We start from the raw sequence: 20,141 nt of genomic DNA, 5'->3' as shown, positions 1-20,141 counted from the left end.
TCTCAGAGGAGTTTGCATTATTCTGTACGTAAATCCAAGATACTCCATTTAGTATGATATGTTGCATATGATATGTTATGAATTACAATTCATATTATATGTTATGAATTTGAAGAACGCACCATATGCTACGAATTTGCAAAAAATACTATATTTTACAAATTTGCTAAATGTATGACATGCTACGAATTCTAGCTAGCTGGCTAACGTTAGCTAGCCTATGGGTTAGGGTTAAGGTTAGGGCTAAGTTTAGGAGTTAGGTTAAAGGGTTCATGTTAGGTTAGTGGAAGGGTTAAGGTTACAGTTAGGTAGTAAAGTAGCTAAAAATTAGTAAGTAGTTTTGCTAATTAGCTAAAGTTGTCCGTGAGGAGATTCAAACTTGCAACCTTTGGGTTGCTAGATGTTTGCTTTACACACCCGACCAACCACCCAACTTTCGTATTTGCCTTAACCCTTTGACACGTACGATCACATATTTGTGTTCATTGTTGAGTGGTCCCACCATCGCAAATATGTGATTGGAACAGCAGCAACAGAATGTATGATGCAACAAATGCGTCTAAACAGCATTGTTGTCTGAAAAGCATCTAAACAATGTTTTGTACTGATGTTTACAACTTTATTCCTCAATTTCAACTTTTATTGTAGAAGAGCACAGGCATCACACGGAACACATCCAAAGCCAAACTCATTCCATAAACCAGTCTAAATAACTATGACAAAAAAATAAAACATAAGTTAGTGACCTAACAGTTAGACTTGTTTACAATGTACCACATCTCTGGTGAGCACAAGGAAGAAATGCAATATTGTTCAGAAAACAGATGCGTGTCAGTTAACGGCAGCTAAATTCTTTACGATGGCAGCCATCTTTGTTTATGTTTGACAAGCGGAAACTCCCTAATCACAGAATGCCTTTAACTGTAAGATGCAAATAAACAAAGTGTAAGTCAAAGATTGCTGCACCGAAAAATATGAACTTAGTTTGTCCACTCTTCAGCATATTACAAATCTTCAATGTACTTGTTACAGTGTATTTTAGAACCGGAGCACATGCTTGACAAGTCATTTACAGTTTTTGACAAATCATAAAGCAAATAAAAGGATATCACCTCACAGATCATCACTCCAACTACAAGCCTATTACCTAGCCTAACCATAGTGCGAAAGCTTAACAGGGTTGCAGATTTGGATGAAACCATTTTAGGGGTGTTTGTGGGGTGGTTCATTCCATTTGTGGGGGATTTCAAGTCCATGGGGGGTAGAAATGGGGGAAGGTATCGTGGGGGGATATGATGCAGAAAATATTACTATGATGGGGGATTCATCAATAAATGGAGGGGCAAACACAGGATAAGTTTATAAGCTAAATAAAAATAAAAATCCCTAGTAAGATGGGTCTGAGCTGGCAACCTTGATTAACGAGTTACAATCTAATTCAGTTGAGTGAACCATCCATTCACCTCATTTTATTATAACGGTCAGACAGATGTTTACGTGACAACCATAATGCATTGTATGATGTCAACAAACATGGCGTCACACATATCTGGCATTTAGCTTAGCATTAGCTCATTATAATCAGTACAACCTTCCAAAAAGTATTTTACACACATATGTGTACATTAAAATCTATGCAAGAATCATAATGCATGATTTGTCACCAGCACTTGAAAACGTGAATAAAACAGTAAATACATTATGCTCCATAAATACATACGGTATTCTACAGTAGAAACGACAACACGATATACAGAAACTATAATGATAACGTAATAAGGCACTTACTTTGACAGGAATGCATACATGTCCAAAAGTTATTTTGAGTAAGGAAAAAAACAATGAAGGCAATGCGAGCCAGCTGGAAAATGTGCCAGGGGGGAAAAGTTTGTTCAAGTTCTGTTCTGACTGGAGATGTGAAAATGTCTGCATACTTGATCTGGGGAAACACTGGGGAAGTGCTTGGGCTCTGGTCGAAGAGAGAATTTTGTCTGATTCAGTAAAACATAAGTTGTCCGCAAACATTAAAATGGTCTACTTATATGTGAATTAATGATAATGCGGAACACACCTCAATCAAACTGTGTGTTAGAAAATAAACTTGTTAGAAAATTATTTGAAATTGAGAAGTTGAAACATAGCCTATAGATAATTAGCAGCCAGCGTGCCTTGGTTCGAGTGCAGCTTTAACTTCCATTTGCGTAACAATCACATTTTGAACCAGTGAATGCATTCTGACATCACACGTATTAAAAAACTCACACTGGGGGTGACCATTAGAGATATTTGGAACTCTTTCGTGAAAAGGTTAAGTAAGGGTCTGTCTCATGTAACCATACCCAACATAACATATAATACTAATTTGTGTGTCTCAGATTTACATTTGCTATTTTACGTCTGGTCTATGAGACCAGGCTGGTGTAGATTGCATTTTCAGCCAGCAACTATCCGGAAATAACACTGATCAAATGTTTTTCACACTTTTACAGTGTTAGTTTCATCAGCTGTTGTACAATATGATATAAAACACAGGAACAACATAATTTTGACTACAATGGGCCTTTAAAGTTAATAAATACCCTGCTCAAAAAAATGAAGGGAACACTTAAACAACACAATGTAACTCCAAGTCAATCACACTTCTGTGAAATCAAACTGTCCACTTAGGAAGCAACACTGATTGACAATAAATTTCACATGCTGTTGTGCAAATGGAATAGACAAAAGGTGGAAATTATAGGCAATTAGCAAGACACCCCCCAAAACAGGAGTGATTCTGCAGGTGGTGACCACAGACCACTTCTCAGTTCCTATGCTTCCTGGCTGATGTTTTGGTCACTTTTGAATGCTGGCGGTGCTCTCACTCTAGTGGTAGCATGAGACGGAGTCTACAACCCACACAAGTGGCTCAGGTAGTGCAGTTCATCCAGGATGGCACATCAATGCGAATTGTGGCAAAAAGGTTTGCTGTGTCTGTCAGCGTAGTGTCCAGAGCATGCAGGCGCTACCAGGAGACAGGCCAGTACATCAGGAGACGTGGAGGAGGCCGTAGGAGGGCAACAACCCAGCAGCAGGACCGCTACCTCCGCCTTTGTGCAAGGAGGTGCACTGCCAGCGCCCTGCAAAATGACCTCCAGCAGGCCACAAATGTGCATGTGTCTGCTCAAACGGTCAGAAACAGACTCCATGAGGGTGGTATGAGGGCCCGACGTCCACAGGTGGGGGTTGTGCTTACAGCCCAACACCGTGCAGGACGTTTGGCATTTGCCAGAGAACACCAAGATTGGCAAATTCGCCACTGGCGCCCTGTGCTCTTCACAGATGAAAGCAGGTTCACACTGAGCACATGAGCACATGTGACAGACGTGACAGAGTCTGGAGACGCCGTGGAGAACGTTCTGCTGCCTGCAACATCCTCCAGCATGACCGGTTTGGCGGTGGGTCAGTCATGGTGTGGGGTGGCATTTCTTTGTGGGGCCGCACAGCCCTCCATGTGCTCGCCAGAGGTAGCCTGACTGCCATTAGGTCCCGAGATGAGATCCTCAGACCCCTTGTGAGACCATATGCTGACACATGCACATTTGTGGCCTGCTGGAGGTCATTTTGCAGGGCGCTGGCAGTGCACCTCCTTGCACAAAGGCGGAGGTAGCGGTCCTGCTGCTGGGTTGTTGCCCTCCTACGGCCTCCTCCACGTCTCCTGATGTACTGGCCTGTCTCCTGGTAGCGCCTGCATGCTCTGGACACTACGCTGACAGACACAGCAAACCTTTTTGCCAGAGTTCGCATTGATGAGCCATCCTGGATGAACTGCACTACCTGAGCCACTTGTGTGGGTTGTAGACTCCGTCTCATGCTACCACTAGAGTGAGAGCACCGCCAGCATTCAAAAGTGACCAAAACATCAGCCAGGAAGCATAGGAACTGAGAAGTGGTCTGTGGTCACCACCTGCAGAATCACTCCTGTTTTGGGGGGTGTCTTGCTAATTGCCTATAATTTCCACCTTTTGTCTATTCCACTTGCACAACAGCATGTGAAATTTATTGTCAATCAGTGTTGCTTCCTAAGTGGACAGTTTGATTTCACAGAAGTGTGATTGACTTGGAGTTACATTGTGTTGTTTAAGTGTTCCCTTTATTTTTTTGAGCAATGTATATACAGTTGTGGCCAAAAGTTTTGAGAATGACACAAATATTAATTTTCACAAAGTCTGCTGCCTCAGTGTCTTTAGATATTTCTGTCAGATGCTACTATGGAAAACTGAAGTATAATTACAAGCATTTCATAAGTGTCAAAGGCTTTTATTGACAATTACATGAAGTTGATGCAAAGAGTCAATATTTGCAGTGTTGACCCTTCTTTTTCAAGACCTCTGCAATCCGCCCTGGCATGCTGTCAATTAATTTCTGGGCCACATCCTGACTGATGGCAGCCAATTCTTGCATAATCAATGCTTGGAGTTTGTCAGAATTTGTGAGTTTTTGTTTGTCCACCCGCCTCTTGAGGATTGACCTCAAGTTCTCACTGGGATTAAGGTCTGGGGAGTTTCCTGGCCATGGACCCAAAATATCTATGTTTTGTTCCCCGAGCCACTTAGTTATCACTTTTGCCTTATGGCAAGGTGCTCCATCATGCTGGAAAAGGCATTGTTAGTCACCAAACTGTTCCTGGATGGTTGGGAGAAGTTGCTCTCGGAGGATGTGTTGGTACCATTCTTTATTCATGGCTGTGTTCTTAGGCAAAATTGTGAGTGAGCCCACTCACTTGGCTGAGAAGCAACCCCACACATGAATGGTCTCAGGATGCTTTACTGTTGGCATGACACAGGACTAATGGTAGCACTCACCTTGTCTTCTCCGGACAAGCTTTTTTCAGGATGCCCCAAACAATCGGAAAGGGGATTCATCAGAGAAAATGACTTTACCCCAGTCCTCAGCAGTCCACTCCATGTACCTTTTGCAGAATATCAGTCTGTCCCTGATGTTTTTCCTGGAGAGAAGTTGCTTCTTTGCTTCCCTTCTTGACACCAGGCCATCCTCCAAAAGTCTTCGCCTCACTGTGCGTGCAGATGCACTCACACCTGCCTGCTGCCATTCCAGAGCAAGCTCTGTACTGGTGGTGCCCTGATCCCGCAGCTGAATCAACTTTAGGAGACGGTCCTGGCGCTTGCTGGACTTTCTTGGGCGACCTGAAGCCTTCTTCACAACAATTGAACACCTCTCCTTGAAGTTTTTGATGATCCGATAAATGGTTGATTTAGGTGCAATCCTTGCCTGTGAAGCCCTTTTTGTGCAAAGCAATGATGACGGCACGTGTTTCCTTGCAGGTAACCATGGTTGACAGAGGAAGAACAATGATTCCAAGCACCACCCTCCTTTTGAAGCTTCCAGTCTGTTATTCGAACTCAATCAGCATGACAGAGTGATCTCCAGCCTTGTCCTTGTCAACACTCACACCTGTGTTAATGAGAGAATCACTGACATGATGTCAGCTGGTCCTTTTGTGGCAGGGCTGAAATGCAGTGGAAATGTTTTTGGGGGATTCAGTTCATTTTCATGGCAAAGAGGGACTTAGTGTCACGTTCCTGACCTATTTATGTTAGTTTTTGTGTGTTAGTTGGTCAGGACGTGAGGTTGGGTGGGCATTCTATGTTAGCTGTTTCTATGTTGGTTTTGGTTTGCCTGGTATGGCTCTTGATTAGAGGCAGGTGGTTTGCGTTTGCCTCTAATTAAGAGTCATATTTAGGTAGGGCATTCTCACTGTTTGTTTGTGGGTGATTGTCTCCTGTGTCCGTATGTTATGTTCGTACCACATGGGACTGTAGCGTTTGTTTGTTTCGTTTCGTTTCGATGTCGTCTGTTTTCCTGTACGTAAGTTTATGTTTAGTTATGTAAGTTTATGTTCAGGTTGCGTCAACGTCGTTTTCTTATTTTGTAGTTTGGAACGTGTTTTTGTTTCGTTTCGTGTGCCATCGTAATTTATAATAAAGATGGCTTATTTCCCTGAGCCTGCGTTTTGGTCTGAAGATCCTTCTCTCCTCACCTCATCCGAGGATGAGGAGAGCGTCACCCGTTACAGAATCACCCACCAAGCTAAGACCAAGCGGCAAAGGAAAACGAAACGGAGTAGGGGACAGGAGAGAAAGGATTTCTGGACATGGGAGCAAATAATGAATGGAGAAGGTCCCTGGGCTAAGGCAGGAGAAAATCGCCGTCCCAAAGCTGAGCTGGAGGCACGGAGGAGAGCAGAGGCTACCGAGGAGAGGAACCGGAGCTATGAGGGAACGCGTCTGGCACGGAAGCCAAAAAAGCCCGTGAGTAATTCCCAAAAATTTCTTGGGGGGGGGCTAGGAGATAGTGGGCCAAGGGCAGGTAGGAGACCTGCGCCCACTTCCCAGGCTTACCGTGGAGAGCGGGAGTACGGGCAGGCGCCGTGTTACGCAGTAGAGCGCACGGTGTCTCCTGTACGAGTGCATAGCCCAGTGCGGGTTATTCCACCTCCCCGCACTGGTAGGGCTAGATTGGGTATTGAGCCAGGTGTCATGAGGCCGGCTCAACGCGTCTGGTCTCCAGTGCGTCTCCTCGGGCCGGCATACATGGCACCTGCCTTACGCATGGTTTCCCCGGTTCGCCTACATAGCCCGGTGCGGGTTATTCCACCTCCCCGCACTGGTCGGGCAACCGGGGGTATTCAACCAGGTAAGGTTGGGCAAGCTCAATGCTCAAGAGTGCCAGTACGCCTCCACGGTCCGGTATTTCCGGCACCACCTCCCCGCCCCAGCCTAGTACCTACAGTGTATACACTACGCACTAGGCTACCAGTGCGTATCCTGAGCCCTGTTCCTCCTCCACGCACTCTCCCTGTAGTGCGTGTATCTAGCCCGGTGCCTCCAGTTCCGGCCCCACGCACTAAGCTACCAGTGCGTCTCCAGAGCCCTGTACACACTGTATATTCTCCCCCTACTAATCCTGATGTGCTTGTCCTCAGCCCGGCGTCACCAGTGCCGGTACCACGCATCAGGGATAGAGTAGGCTTTGAGAATACAGTGTGCCCTGTTCCTGCTCCCCGCACTAGTAGGAAGGTGCTTGTCATTAGCACGGTGCCTCCAGTTCCGGCACCACGCACCAGGTCTACAGTGCGCCATATCCGGCCAGAGCCATCCGTCTCCCCAGCGCCATCTGAGCCATCCGTCTCCCCAGCGCCATCTGAGCCATCCGTCTCCCCAGCGCCATCTGAGCCATCCGTCTCCCCAGCGCCATCTGAGCCATCCGTCTCCCCAGCGCCGTCTGAGCCATCCGTCTGCCAGGAGCCTGCAAAGCCGCCCGTCTGCCATGAGCCTGCAAAGCCGCCCGTCTGCCATGAGCCTACAGAGCCGTCAGCCAGACAGGAGCCGCTAGAGCCGTCAGCCAGACAGGATCTGCCAGAGCCGCCAACCAGACAGGATCTGCCAGAGCCGCCAACCAGACAGGATCTGCCAGAGCCGCCAACCAGACAGGATCTGCCAGAGCCGCCAACCAGACAGGATCTGCCAGAGCCGCCAACCAGACAGGATCTGCCAGAGCCGCCAGCGAGCCATGAGCAGCCAGAGCCGTCAGAGCGCCATGAGCAGCCAGAGCCGTCAGAGCGCCATGAGCAGCCAGAGCCGTCAGAGCGCCATGAGCGTCGAGAGCCGTCAGCCTGCCATGAGCGTCGAGAGCCGTCAGCCTGCCATGAGCGTCGAGAGCCGTCAGCCTGCCATGAGCGTCGAGAGCCGTCAGCCTGCCATGAGCGTCGAGAGCCGTCAGCCTGCCATGAGCGTCGAGAGCCGTCAGCCAGCCATGAGCATCGAGAGTCGTCAGTCAGCCATGAGCTGCCCTTCAGCCTGAAAAGGCTAGATACCCAGAACTGCCCATCAGTCCAGAGCTGTCTCTCTGTCCGGAGCTGCCTTTCAGTCCGGAGTTGCCCCTCTATCCTGATCTCCCTCTCTATCTTTATCTACCTCTATAGTCTTATCTATCCCTCTGTCTTGGTTTATCTCTCTGTCCCGGTATTGTCATTATTAGATATGTTATTAGGAGGATTTTGTGGGGGAAGTAAGAGGGTGGACATTCTTGAAGGGAGGGGGCTAGGATGGATTATGGTGGGGTGGGAACCGCGCCCGGAGCCTGAGCCACCACCGTGGTTAGATGCCCACCCAGACCCTCCCCTAGACTTTGTGCTGGTGCGTCCGGAGTTCGCACCTTGTGGGGGGGGTACTGTCACGTTCCTGACCTATTTATGTTAGTTTTTGTGTGTTAGTTGGTCAGGACGTGAGGTTGGGTGGGCATTCTATGTTAGCTGTTTCTATGTTGGTTTTGGTTTGCCTGGTATGGCTCTTGATTAGAGGCAGGTGGTTTGCGTTTGCCTCTAATTAAGAGTCATATTTAGGTAGGGCATTCTCACTGTTTGTTTGTGGGTGATTGTCTCCTGTGTCCGTATGTTATGTTCGTACCACATGGGACTGTAGCGTTTGTTTGTTTCGTTTCGTTTCGATGTCGTCTGTTTTCCTGTACGTAAGTTTATGTTTAGTTATGTAAGTTTATGTTCAGGTTGCGTCAACGTCGTTTTCTTATTTTGTAGTTTGGAACGTGTTTTTGTTTCGTTTCGTGTGCCATCGTAATTTATAATAAAGATGGCTTATTTCCCTGAGCCTGCGTTTTGGTCTGAAGATCCTTCTCTCCTCACCTCATCCGAGGATGAGGAGAGCGTCACCCGTTACACTTAGCAATTAATCTGATCACTCTTCATAACATTCTGGAGTATATGCAAATTGCCATCATACAAACTGAGGCACAGACTTTGTTAAAATTAATATTTGTGTCATTCTCAAAACCTTTGGCCACGACTGTACATGCACATTCTAGTACCTTCTAGTAGGACATTAACAGCATATATATCTAACATTTCCTGTCCACAGGACATTGTTTTTGTTTATTTTCCAGCCATTTTGGGGGGAAATATGGCCAATATGCAGTGTTGTAAAGTACTTAAGTAAAAATACTTTAAAGTACTACTTAAGTAGTTTTTTGGAGTATCTGTACTTTACTTTACTATTTATATTTTGGGCAACTTTAACTTTTAATTCACTATATTCCTAAAGAAAATAATTTACTTTTTACTCCCTACATTTTCCATGACACCAAGAAGTACTTGTTACATTTTGCATGCTTACCAGGACAGGAAAATGGTCCAATTCACACTTATCAAGACAACATCCCTGGTCATTCCTACTGCCTCTGATCTGGCAGACTCACTAAACACAAATGCATCTTTAATAAATGATGTCTGAGTGTGCCCCTAGCTATCCATGAATTAAAAAAACAAGAAAATGGTGCCATCTGCTTTGCTTAATATAAGGCATTTGAAATGATTTATACTTTTACTTTTGATACTTAAGTATATTTAGAACCAAATACTTTTAGACTTTTACTCAAGTAGTATTTTACTGGGTGACTTCCACGTTTACTTGAGTAACGTTGTATTAAGGTGTCTATACTTTTACTCAAGTATGACAATTGGGTACTTTTTCCACCACTGCCAATATGGGGATTCCCAGATAAAGATTAACTGACTTGCTTTGATTGAACTGAACTTTGCGTTTGCTCTGAATACAGTTTGAGGTCCTTGCCTCGTCTATCTAGGCCACAAGAGGGCAGATGTGGTCTCTTCCATTTGCAGAACATAATGAATAACGGGCATGCAAGTTTGAGCCAGACAGACGCTCAAAATTGTACATCAGAACGAACCAGCCGGCGGACTGAAGTTTGGACGCTCTTCTAAAACTATTTGTGGATATATTTGACTTATACAGACTGTATTTAAACTAGCGCAATACTTGCAGAATATAGAACTGCATTGCTCTCAGCGTTCTATCAAGGTAAAAGACAATCATATTTAAATTCTTAAAATGACTCCTCTTTTTGCTTTGTTGTTACTTTTCCTGGGCGCTGCGGAGCCCCGACATGTCGTTCCTGGTTACACAGCGCTGAGGACTCAGGAGAGGGACGGGGATGCAGGTGCACTGACGACGGGGACCGGGGAGTCAGACTCTGAGTTGAATCTCAATCAGATTGGAGGTGATATGGGATATATTGAACACCTGATGCATGAACCAGACGCTAGCCAAAAGAGAATCCCCCGGGGCGCCAAGGATGGGAGCTCGAGGAAACAGGACCAGCAGTCTCCCCACAGCTACCAACACCCAAGACCGTATGAACCGGACGGCTACTTCACAACGCCCAAGGGCCCACACCTGGCCAACAGCACCCCGGACAGGCACGGCAGATCCCGGGGAAACTCTTCCAAGGGCTCGGTGCTGTTCCACAACCCGCTCTACCCGGTAACCGACAGCTCATACGGGGCTTACGCAGTGATGCTCCTCGCCCTCATCCTATTCGCCATGGGCATCGTTGGTAACCTCGCGCTCATGTGTATCGTTTGGCACAATTATTACCTGAAGAGCGCGTGGAACTGCATCCTGGCCAGTCTGGCATTCTGGGACTTCCTCGTGCTCTTCTTCTGTCTGCCCGTGGTCGTCTTCAACGAGCTCACCAAGAGAAGGTTGCTAGGGGACCTGTCCTGTCGGATCGTGCCCTACATGGAGGTAAACAGTTCACGTTGAACGTCTACGCACGTGAGGACATGTCGGCAGGGTGCATTAACAAGCACAAAGAGATGCACCTGTTGCGTCGCGCGTATGTGTCCCGTTATTTCTGCATCACAACTCTAGCTTTCCTCGTTCTCCCATTATTGAACAGTAGGCCAGTCATACACACAAGTTATACTTTTGTAGCAATAAAAATGATTATACCTACACATATAGGGACGACAGGATGGTGGTTATAACCGACTATTTGTATAGCTTTTTAATATAGTCCCTGTGTGAGTGCACTGGGGCCGCCTCTGCTATTGGGGCTGGAAGAGTGCATTTTCAGGGTTGATGGTGCAAGCCCTGCTCTGGCTGTTCCCTTAGTCTGGGTATTTCCAATGTCTTTCAGACTCAAACTGTACTTAATCACCATAATGTGTGTGTTTTATATGTTGTAATTGCACTATGCGCACCACTGCCCGTGTATAGCCCCAGTCTGCCAGCTGCCTATGTGTTATGGTAGTTAGCCTATTGTTATGCTAACAAGCGCCTCGTGTTAATTGTCTGGTGGGGTGTGTGTAATTAACTGAGGTTCTTAGGAACTCTTATCAAGTAGGGGATCTGGGTCAGACAGACGTTCTAATGCTATTCTATATGCTCTTTTAAACCTAGCTGAATAGGTTAATTTGCATAGGTTAATGAATAGGTTAATTATTTTCTCTCCTTTTCCCTCACCCCTCTCGCCCATCTTCACTCTCTGCCTTTTCCCCCTCCCTCTCTCCCCCTCTCCCTCCAGGTGACCTCTCTGGGAGTAGCCACATTCAGCCTGTGTGCGTTGAGCATTGACCGGTTCCACGCAGTGACCAGCCCCCAGCCTCAGGCACCGCGGGTGGAGCCCTGCCAGTCCATCCTGGCCAAGCTGTCTGTGGTCTGGATCGGCTCCATGGTCCTGGCTGCTCCAGAGCTGCTGCTGTGGCAGCTCACCCAGGAGGTCTCCGTCCAGCCAGGGGGCTACGTGGTGGACCTGTGTGTCCGGCGGCCCTCCCTGAGCCTGCCTGAGTCGGTCTACTCCCTGGTGCTGACCTACCACGAGGCTCGCATGTGGTGGTACTTCGGCTGCTACTTCTGCCTGCCGCTCCTCTTCACCCTCGCCTGTCAGCTGGCGACGAGACACGTTGTCGCTGAGGAGGCACGGACGAAACAGGTGAGCAGCACAGTAGTACGAGGAAAAAGAATACGCCCTTCCTCCTCTTCCTCTTTGTCGTCGTCCTCCTCCTCTTCCAAGAAGCAGCAGCTGAAGAGAGACCGTAGGTGTAGTTCTACAGTTGTGGCGATGGCCATCGTTTATGCCGTGTGTAACCTCCCCGAGAACGTCTGTAACATTGCCCTGGCCTACATCGCCAACCCCGTCTCCACAACGACTGAGGCCCTGCTGGCTCTGATTGGCCAGTTCCTGTTGTTTGTCCGTTGCTCGGCAACGCCGGTGTTGTTCCTGTGTCTGTGTCGTTCTCTGGGCCAAGCCTTCATGGACTGTTGCTGTTGTTGCTGTGAGGAATGTCTACCCAATGGAGCCTCTTCATCATCATCATCCTCCACTACCACCACCGCAGTCTCCACCTACCCATCCTCTCTCTCAACCCCGTCATCACTCTCTCCATCCACCACCAAAGAGGAGAAGCTGCATATTGTGTCTGGAACCATACCAGCCATCTTCTATGACAAGGCCAAAGACAGCTCCTCTCTCATGGCCATCGGAACACCCTGCTGAGTACCTCTCCTTGCCTTCTCCCTGCCTAGCCAGGAGTCACCTCATTGGGGGACAAAGTGCCCACGCTACCCTTGGACCTCAAGAACCCAGCTCTCTTACCCCAACCTCTCTCTGCCCACACTGGCTGTGCTGGGCATTGCACTGAATGAAGATAAAGGATACCTTTAATGCTTGGTCCTTAGAGGGACACTTATTTTACCAAGAAGACTCGTGAGATTAAAGGTAGACAGCACTATGGACATCATCATGCACAGCGGGCGACTTCCTGCTTAAAGACACCTCTTGAGTTTAAGGCAATTTGTTTTGAGAGACTTGTGGTTACAGACAGACTACTGAATAAACTCATGGCTAGGGCTTTGGTTGTCTTCAATCCCTCCTAGCCGTGAGATAAGTGATGAAGATCATTACAGACAGTCCATTATGACATGAGACAACATATCAATTGTAGTGGCACAGCTGAATGCTAGGAGAGATCCAGAGCTGAATACACTGACATGAACCTTTCTTGACTTTTTTTTACTAGTATACTCTCGTTTGATAAATAAAATGTTAAAAAGCAAACAATTAATTTAGCTGTGAATTATGGTCTGGATTCTTGTTGTGTTTTCTAATTTCCTGTGTTTTATTAGTGGAGATTAACAACAGAAAGAGCCATTGAGGGATCCTCTGACTGTGTCTGTGGGCTAATTGTTCTCTCTCTAACTCCTCTCTATTCCCCTGGCCTGCACTCCATCTCACAGTGATCTACAAGGGAAGGAATGTAGTAGAATGGTACACGTCAAACACACGTCATAACACCCATCACCACTGATGACTGACTGTTTACACGTGGAGTAAATATTACTTGTCATTATCTGAGTAAATAACAACCACTACAGTGTAGTCTTCCTACGATTTCTCCAGGAATAGGGTGCAAATCAACTGTCTTGTGTGTTAAGAATTCACTGTTGTGTTGTAGTATTTTAGCTGTACAGCTCAGGGTTTTCTCAACATGTTTCCCTTCAAGAACCATGCTATTGCTGAGCATATCCACAAAGCGTCTCAGAGTAGGAGTGCTGATCTTGGATCAGTTTTGCCTTTTAGATCATGATGAATAATATTATATGGCCAGATCCTAGATCAGCACTCCTACTCTGAAACGCTGTGTGGATACGGGCCCAGATCTTAACACCACATCTCTTCTACAGATAAACATTATTCATGATTATTAAAGGCTTTTAATGTAACCACTAGTCCACACAATTGCTCTTGTGTCAATATGTTCATAGATGTCGAGATAGAACCTAACCAATCCCTATAAAAATGGTGAATCTGTGTACAGTACAATCTGACCGATACAATGCTGATATATGTTGTTATACTGTCGTGACACAACAGTGGAACATTTTGACTTGCTCAGATATCAGGACCCAATGAACAACTTTCATTGTCCTCAATATTACCTTGTACATGTATACAATCTGTACTTCTCATAACTTTCCTTCCTCAAAAAGAGATCAGTCAAATCATATGAATGTAGTAAAAAACGATAAATAAAAACATTTATAGTTTTTTGGGGAATTGGTATGTATTCTCTTGTATTGTGAATATACTGTAATTATGTCTGGTTTGAAGTTAACATTGTGTATCTGAGGTAGTATTTACTATCGGAACTGACTGTGGATCAGATGTTTTGCCTGTTTTTTATTCAGTTGTACCCAATAAACAGTGAGACAATGTCTGTGGTCTTGTTTTTCACTGGAAAATAAATCATGGCTGAGGGAAAGCATGCATCTATCAGTGCATGAACAAGTCAGTGTCAAGTTAAAGAGACCACCATGTCTGCCCACACACAATGCACACACCTACACGCATACACATTATAACAGACATACATATTCATCCGTCATCCACTCACACACACACACTCACAGCAGAGGGGATATTGACAGTGAGGATTTTTCATCTGGTTGCCCCTGTCCTGTGTGTTCCGTCTCGGCTCCCTGAGCTGAAATATTTGTCCTCCCACTTAGTTCTGCCTGGGCCTGCGAGAGGGGGGCTCTCATAAGAAGAGCATTGTTCCTCAGCCCTCTCCCCAGCCCCCTCACTGCATTACAATGGCCAACCACCGGGGGAGTTGCCAAGCTACCGTCACATTCAAGGCCCCCTCACAGTCACCAAACAGAAGCAAGAGAGAGAGATGAGAGGAGATGGGGAAGAGGGCACTAGGCGACCAAAACAACCCGCACTTTCCCAAACCCTTCAGTTCCCCTGTGGTTTCCATGACAACGGATGAAGGGCCTTATTTGTCTGGTCTCTCGTTTGTTCAGGCCAGACGCTCAGTACTGCCCCATACACCAGTCCTCGCCTCATGCACTTTGCTGCACATTAAATTATCTTCTGCCTACCAAGCCACCATTGAGTGTCTGAAGCTGCATAATGGGAAGGTTCAGCCTCTCAGACTGCTTACATTTCTCATCAGACAAGGTTTTAAAACCTTATCTGCATTTGAGATAAAGTGAGGTGGGATTGTGTGTGTGTGTGTGTGTGTGTGTGTGTGTGTGTGTGTGTGTGTGTGTGTGTGTGTGTGTGTGTGTGTGTGTGTGTGTGTGTGTGTGTGTGTGTGTGTGTGTGTGTGTGTGTGTGTGTGTGTGTGTGTGTACGTGTGTACGTGTGTGTGTGTGTACGTGTGCGTGTACTGACCGTGTTAAGGCCCTCTGTCATGTTCACTCCAGGCTCAGCAGGCTCAGGAAACATACATCCTCTGATCAGAGCCCTATCTACACGTTGCCATGGCTACAGCCTAGCAGCCAGCTCCAGAACGCTGGAGAATGCAAACATAACCAGTTCTGGGGGTCCAGTGCTCTGTAAGCCTGGGAATAGAACCCTGCAGAGAACCCTGGGCCCAGTTCCCAGAGGGGGCAGAGGTTCTGGACCTCTTTGTCTCCATGTGTCCCTTCTGTCAGCAGAACACAGAACCAGCCTAGACCGCTCTGTCACTGTCCTGTCATTGTCACGGCTGGGGGTGGAACTGGAACAAAGTCCGAACAGCAGGGGGGAACTATATATGAGTGACTGGGGTTGTTTTTCACTTAGGACTAGTACCAGTGGTGGACCACCACAGGACACTTCCTCTGTGAGGGTGTTTGGCTTTGGTTTTTAGGGACATGGGAAACATCAATAAACCTCTGAAGATAACACTAAGGTCCCTTACTATCCCAGTTCAAACAGTTCTTTCACTGGCTCTATTCACCGGTTCACTGGTTTACATAGTAAGGCCTTGGAAAACCAACATCTATTGAGAGACAATCCAACAAACAGGCCTTTTAAGATTAGACTGTTGTCGATTAAATGTCGAACGTTCTGAACAAGTGACATGTTTTCTTTGCTAAATGCCTCTACAAGGCATCTCATCAGCATCCATCCATGTCGGACATTTGTAATGTTGAAATCTCTTCATTCTTTTGCTCTTGGTTCCAGTGCCAACTAGGCTGGACCCATAAACACTACTTAATGAGTTTCACTACCTCCTGAGTTTGGTGAGCCTATTATGTATGTGAATGTGAGAGGGAGAAAGAGAGAGGGAGACAGACAGTCATACAGACCGAAAGAGAGAGATTCAGAGAAAGCCAGAGATAGAGAGAGAGTCAGAGAGAGAGAGAGAGAGAGAGAGAGAGAGAGGGATAAACAGAAAAAGAGAGTGAAAGGGTTTAAAGAATAAAGTTCAAGGATGAGAAGAATGTTCGACACATATGACTTTTCCCAAGCCTCTCCCTCCCCCAATCACACTGCCTCTCCATCTGAAACCTGATCCTATACCGCCTCCTGCTGGCTCTAGTGGAGAATTACATCCATTACGCTATAACATTTCTGCTCTCATCTGTGCAACACATACTGTATGCTCCTGGACAAGTGAAAACAAATATAACTGTACTTACCATGGAAAATATATTGCGACAAAGAAACTCCATATTCATTTGTAGAGGGTCTGCACTCAAAAAATAAGTTCCAAGTTCCCTGCAGTCAAAAAGATGACAAATAGTTTAATCTTGTTGCAAACATATAATGCAATGGAGTCATGTTTTTTTAACCAGGGAAAAACACATTAAGACCAAGGTCTCATTTGCTAATGTGCTCTGGGAACAATACAAAATAAAACTATACACAATGAAGAGGAGGAGGAGACAGGCTAAATAAGTATTTTTAAGCCTTGGGACAATTGAGACATGGATTGTGTATGTGCGTCATTCAGAGGGTGAATGGACAAGACAAAATATTTAAGTTCATTTGAACTGGGTATGGTAGTAGGTGCCTGGCGCATCGGTTTGAATGTGTCAAGAACTGCAAAACTGTGGGTTTTTTAATGCTCAACAGTTTCCCATCAAGAATGGTCCACCACCCAAAGGACATGAAGCCGTTTTGACACAACTGTCGGAAGCACTGGAGTCAAGATGGGCCAGCATCCCTGTAGAACACTTTTGACACCTTGTAGAGTCCATGCCCCGATGAATTGAGGACGTTCTAAGGGCAAAAGGGGTTGCAACTCAATATTAGGAAGGTGTTCCTAATGTTTTGTCCACTCCGTGTCAAGGGTAAGTGTAAGGCATGAAGGTGTGGTAAGGTGCAGATGGTAAGTATGAAGGTGAATAAGGCGTGAAAGGCGGTGGGATGTAGTGAGGTGGGAATTCCCCAACTGGCATAGGACCTTACTTTTCCAGGACCCCCTCTTTCGTTCAGGACTCGATCACCTGGGTGGAGAGCTACACCTTTCATCTGTTGGTCATAGTACTTTTTCCCCCTTGCACTTGACTGCTTGCTGTTCTCAGATGATATTCTGTATGCTTCAGTCATTCTCTTAGCCCACTTCTCAGGATAGCCTTTGGGTGAGTTTGTCTCCTCTTCAGCTGTCAGACTAAACAGCAGGTCTATTAGCAGGTGTGGTTGGCGACCGTAGAGCACATAGACGGGTGAGTATCCCATGGACTAATGCCTTGTGCAGTTGTATGCATGCAACACTTGTGGAAGGTGTTCTTTAAAACTTTCCCTCTCCTTCCCCTCAAGCATTCTCAGCACTGGGTTCAACATTCTGTTGAATCTCTCAGCTGGGCTGCCCTGATGGTGGTACAGTGATGTTCTTGAGTGACCCACTCCTGTCAGTTGCTGCAGGGTTTTGAAAAGATTGTTCTCAAATTCTCTACCCTAGTTGTGGTGTAACTTCGAGGGGTATCCAAACCTCTGTATGAAATAGAGGCCTTCACGAAATTGACCTGGAGCTTTCCCATCCGGACCAGATATGCATAAATATATATTTTTTAAATATAGGGACTTGTTCCGAACGAACCAGAGGAAAACTAGACCCGTTCCATATAGATCTGGTTGGATCCAGACTCGGTCCGATCCGAGTGAGAGAAGCAACAGAAAAGTCCATTTTTAAGCTACTTTACTAACCGGAGCAGATAAAGCGCGATGAAGAGGAGGTAAAGAGGTGACGCTCTAGCAGGGACCGTGCTGTGTGTAAGCTACTGTGAGTGTGCGCGAGTGACACGAAAAGAGAGGAAGAAACACCAACCAACCAAGCCGACTCACGCTATAGTGGACATAGGCGCCATAGCTAGGTTATTTATCATCCAATATGACTACGTACATAGTACCTGTTTTGACTGCATCAAACCGAGAGAAGTTAGTGAAGATAGCTAGCTAAATAGTTAGGCTAATTAAGGCTGCATGCTCTTTCACGTCCTACACTGTTACAAACAACAACTCCATTCAGACTATAAAGTAGCAACCTACCTGTTGGCTCTTGGTCATTGTAGCCTATCCTTCTCCTTTAACTTTTTATTCCATCATTTTAATTCCATCTTCCTTCACTGATCAGATATCTCCTAACTTTTGCCCCACATGTCTTATGATTTCCCAACAACAAGCTACACGTGCCACTCTCGTTAAAGCAAAGAGCATTGGCATAAATTATACAATTTCTCTCTCTCTCTCTACCGCAGCAGTCGTGTCCCGATCTGTATGGATCCTTCCGGACAAGTCAGTTAAAATTACACATACCCAAGGTCCATGACAATCATATCAGATCCAACACAGACCGGTGACATTATTTCGAATTCTGGATGCGAACCTGCTCGGTTCCCGCATCAGGTCTAAGTTATTCGTGTAGATGTGGATCTGTGAAGACCTTTGGTATGATGTCGTTGGAGATTCTTTCAGCCGCTGTTCTTCCGGACTTGTTGTTTGCCGGAAAAGCCTGGGCGAAACTTTTGAGGTGGTCTAGAACCACCAGGATGTTTTTGAAACCCCCTCTGCTGGGTTCCAGGTGCATGTAGTCAATAGACACCAGCTCCAGGATACTGCTCATAGCTGCAGTTACATGTGTGACTGGCGGCTTCTGTTTGATACAGGGACACCTCCGAGTAACATGCTATTCTATATCCCTCTTCATGAATGGCCAGTAGAACACTTTCCTTGCCAGGCTGAGGACTTGTTCTGTTCCTACATGACTCATGTCACCGTGGAGGTGCTTCAGGAATGTCTGCTTGTAATTGACTGGTAGGACAAGCTGCCTTCTTTGGTTGTCCTTCTGGAACAGGATTCCATCGTCGATGCACATCTTTCCCCTCTCAATCAACAGTTTCCTGGTATAGCCACTCACTCCTCATCTTGCATCGCTGATCAGGGCATCGCTGATCATGAGCTCTCCAATGGCTGGGCCCTTTCTAGCTCGTTGTGGTTGATGGTTGACAGGGGTTTGCTGGTGTGGTGTTCTCTTGAGATGCCTTCAGAGATGTTGAGGGCTGCACTTGACACTGACTTGTTCATGCACTGATAGATGCATTTCAAGCCACATATTTTCTTTTTGCTTCTTGACTCCCTTCCCATGTTGCAAGGACCATTTCACCTGGCAGCTCTTCATTGCATTCAGCCACGTACTTGGTGATATCCAAGGGACGAGAGAGGGTGTCTGCGTCGACATTGACTTTGCCTGGTCTGTCGCAGTGGAAGTCAGAGTGTTCTCCAACCCATCTGTGGCCAACTACGTTCAGCTTGGCTGTGTTCATGACATACAGTTGAAGTCGGAAGTTTACATACACCTTAGCCAAATACATTTCAACTCAGTTTTTCACAATTCCTGACATTTAATCCTAGTTAAGATTCCCTGTCTTAGGTCAGTTAGGATCACCACTTTATTTTAAGAATGTGACATGTCAGAATAATAGTAGAGAGAATTATTTATTTCAGCTTGTATTTCTTTCATCACAGTCCCAGTGAGTCACAAGTTTACATACACTCAATTAGTATTTGGTAGCATTGCCTTAAATTTTTTTAACTTGGGTCAAACGTTTCAGATAGCCTTCCACAAGCTCCCGACAATAAGTTGGGTGAATTTTGGCACATTCCTCCTGACAGAGCTGGTGTAACTGAGTCAGGTTTGTAGGCCTCCTTGCTCGCACACACTTTTTCAGTTCTGCCCACAAATTTTCTATAGGATTGAGGTCAGGGCTTTGTGGTCAGGGCTTTGTGATGGCCACTCCAATACCTTGACTTTGTTGTCCTTTAGCCATTTTGCTACAACTTTGGAAGTATGCTTGGGGTCATTGTCCACTTGGAAGACCCATTTGCGACCAAGCTTTAACCTGTTAGTGATCCCTTCGCACGCCAATCCCTTTAGCAGGATCGATATGACAACATCCAGTGAAATTGCAGAGCGCCAAATTCAAACTACAGAAATATCAATATTCAAGATAACTGAAAATATAAGTGTAACACATCGAAATAAAGCTTAA

General features: G+C 46.1%; 1 protein-coding gene across 1 annotated transcript; it reads left to right on the top strand.

Annotated features, from left to right (window-relative positions):
* The first annotated feature begins 9,697 nt into the window (after positions 1 to 9,697).
* On the top strand, positions 9,698 to 14,092 carry LOC129815248 (G-protein coupled receptor 37-like 1). The gene is made up of 2 exons (XM_055868861.1): positions 9,698 to 10,619; positions 11,401 to 14,092. Exons 1-2 carry the CDS (start codon positions 9,924 to 9,926, stop codon positions 12,370 to 12,372), a joined length of 1,668 nt encoding a protein of 555 aa, XP_055724836.1. The 5' UTR covers positions 9,698 to 9,923; the 3' UTR covers positions 12,373 to 14,092.
* Positions 14,093 to 20,141: the final 6,049 nt, after the last annotated feature.

Source organism: Salvelinus fontinalis, chromosome 18 (genome assembly GCF_029448725.1).
Source record: "Salvelinus fontinalis isolate EN_2023a chromosome 18, ASM2944872v1, whole genome shotgun sequence".
NCBI lineage: Eukaryota > Metazoa > Chordata > Actinopteri > Salmoniformes > Salmonidae > Salvelinus > Salvelinus fontinalis.
This window is presented reverse-complemented; position numbering and strand designations above follow the sequence as displayed.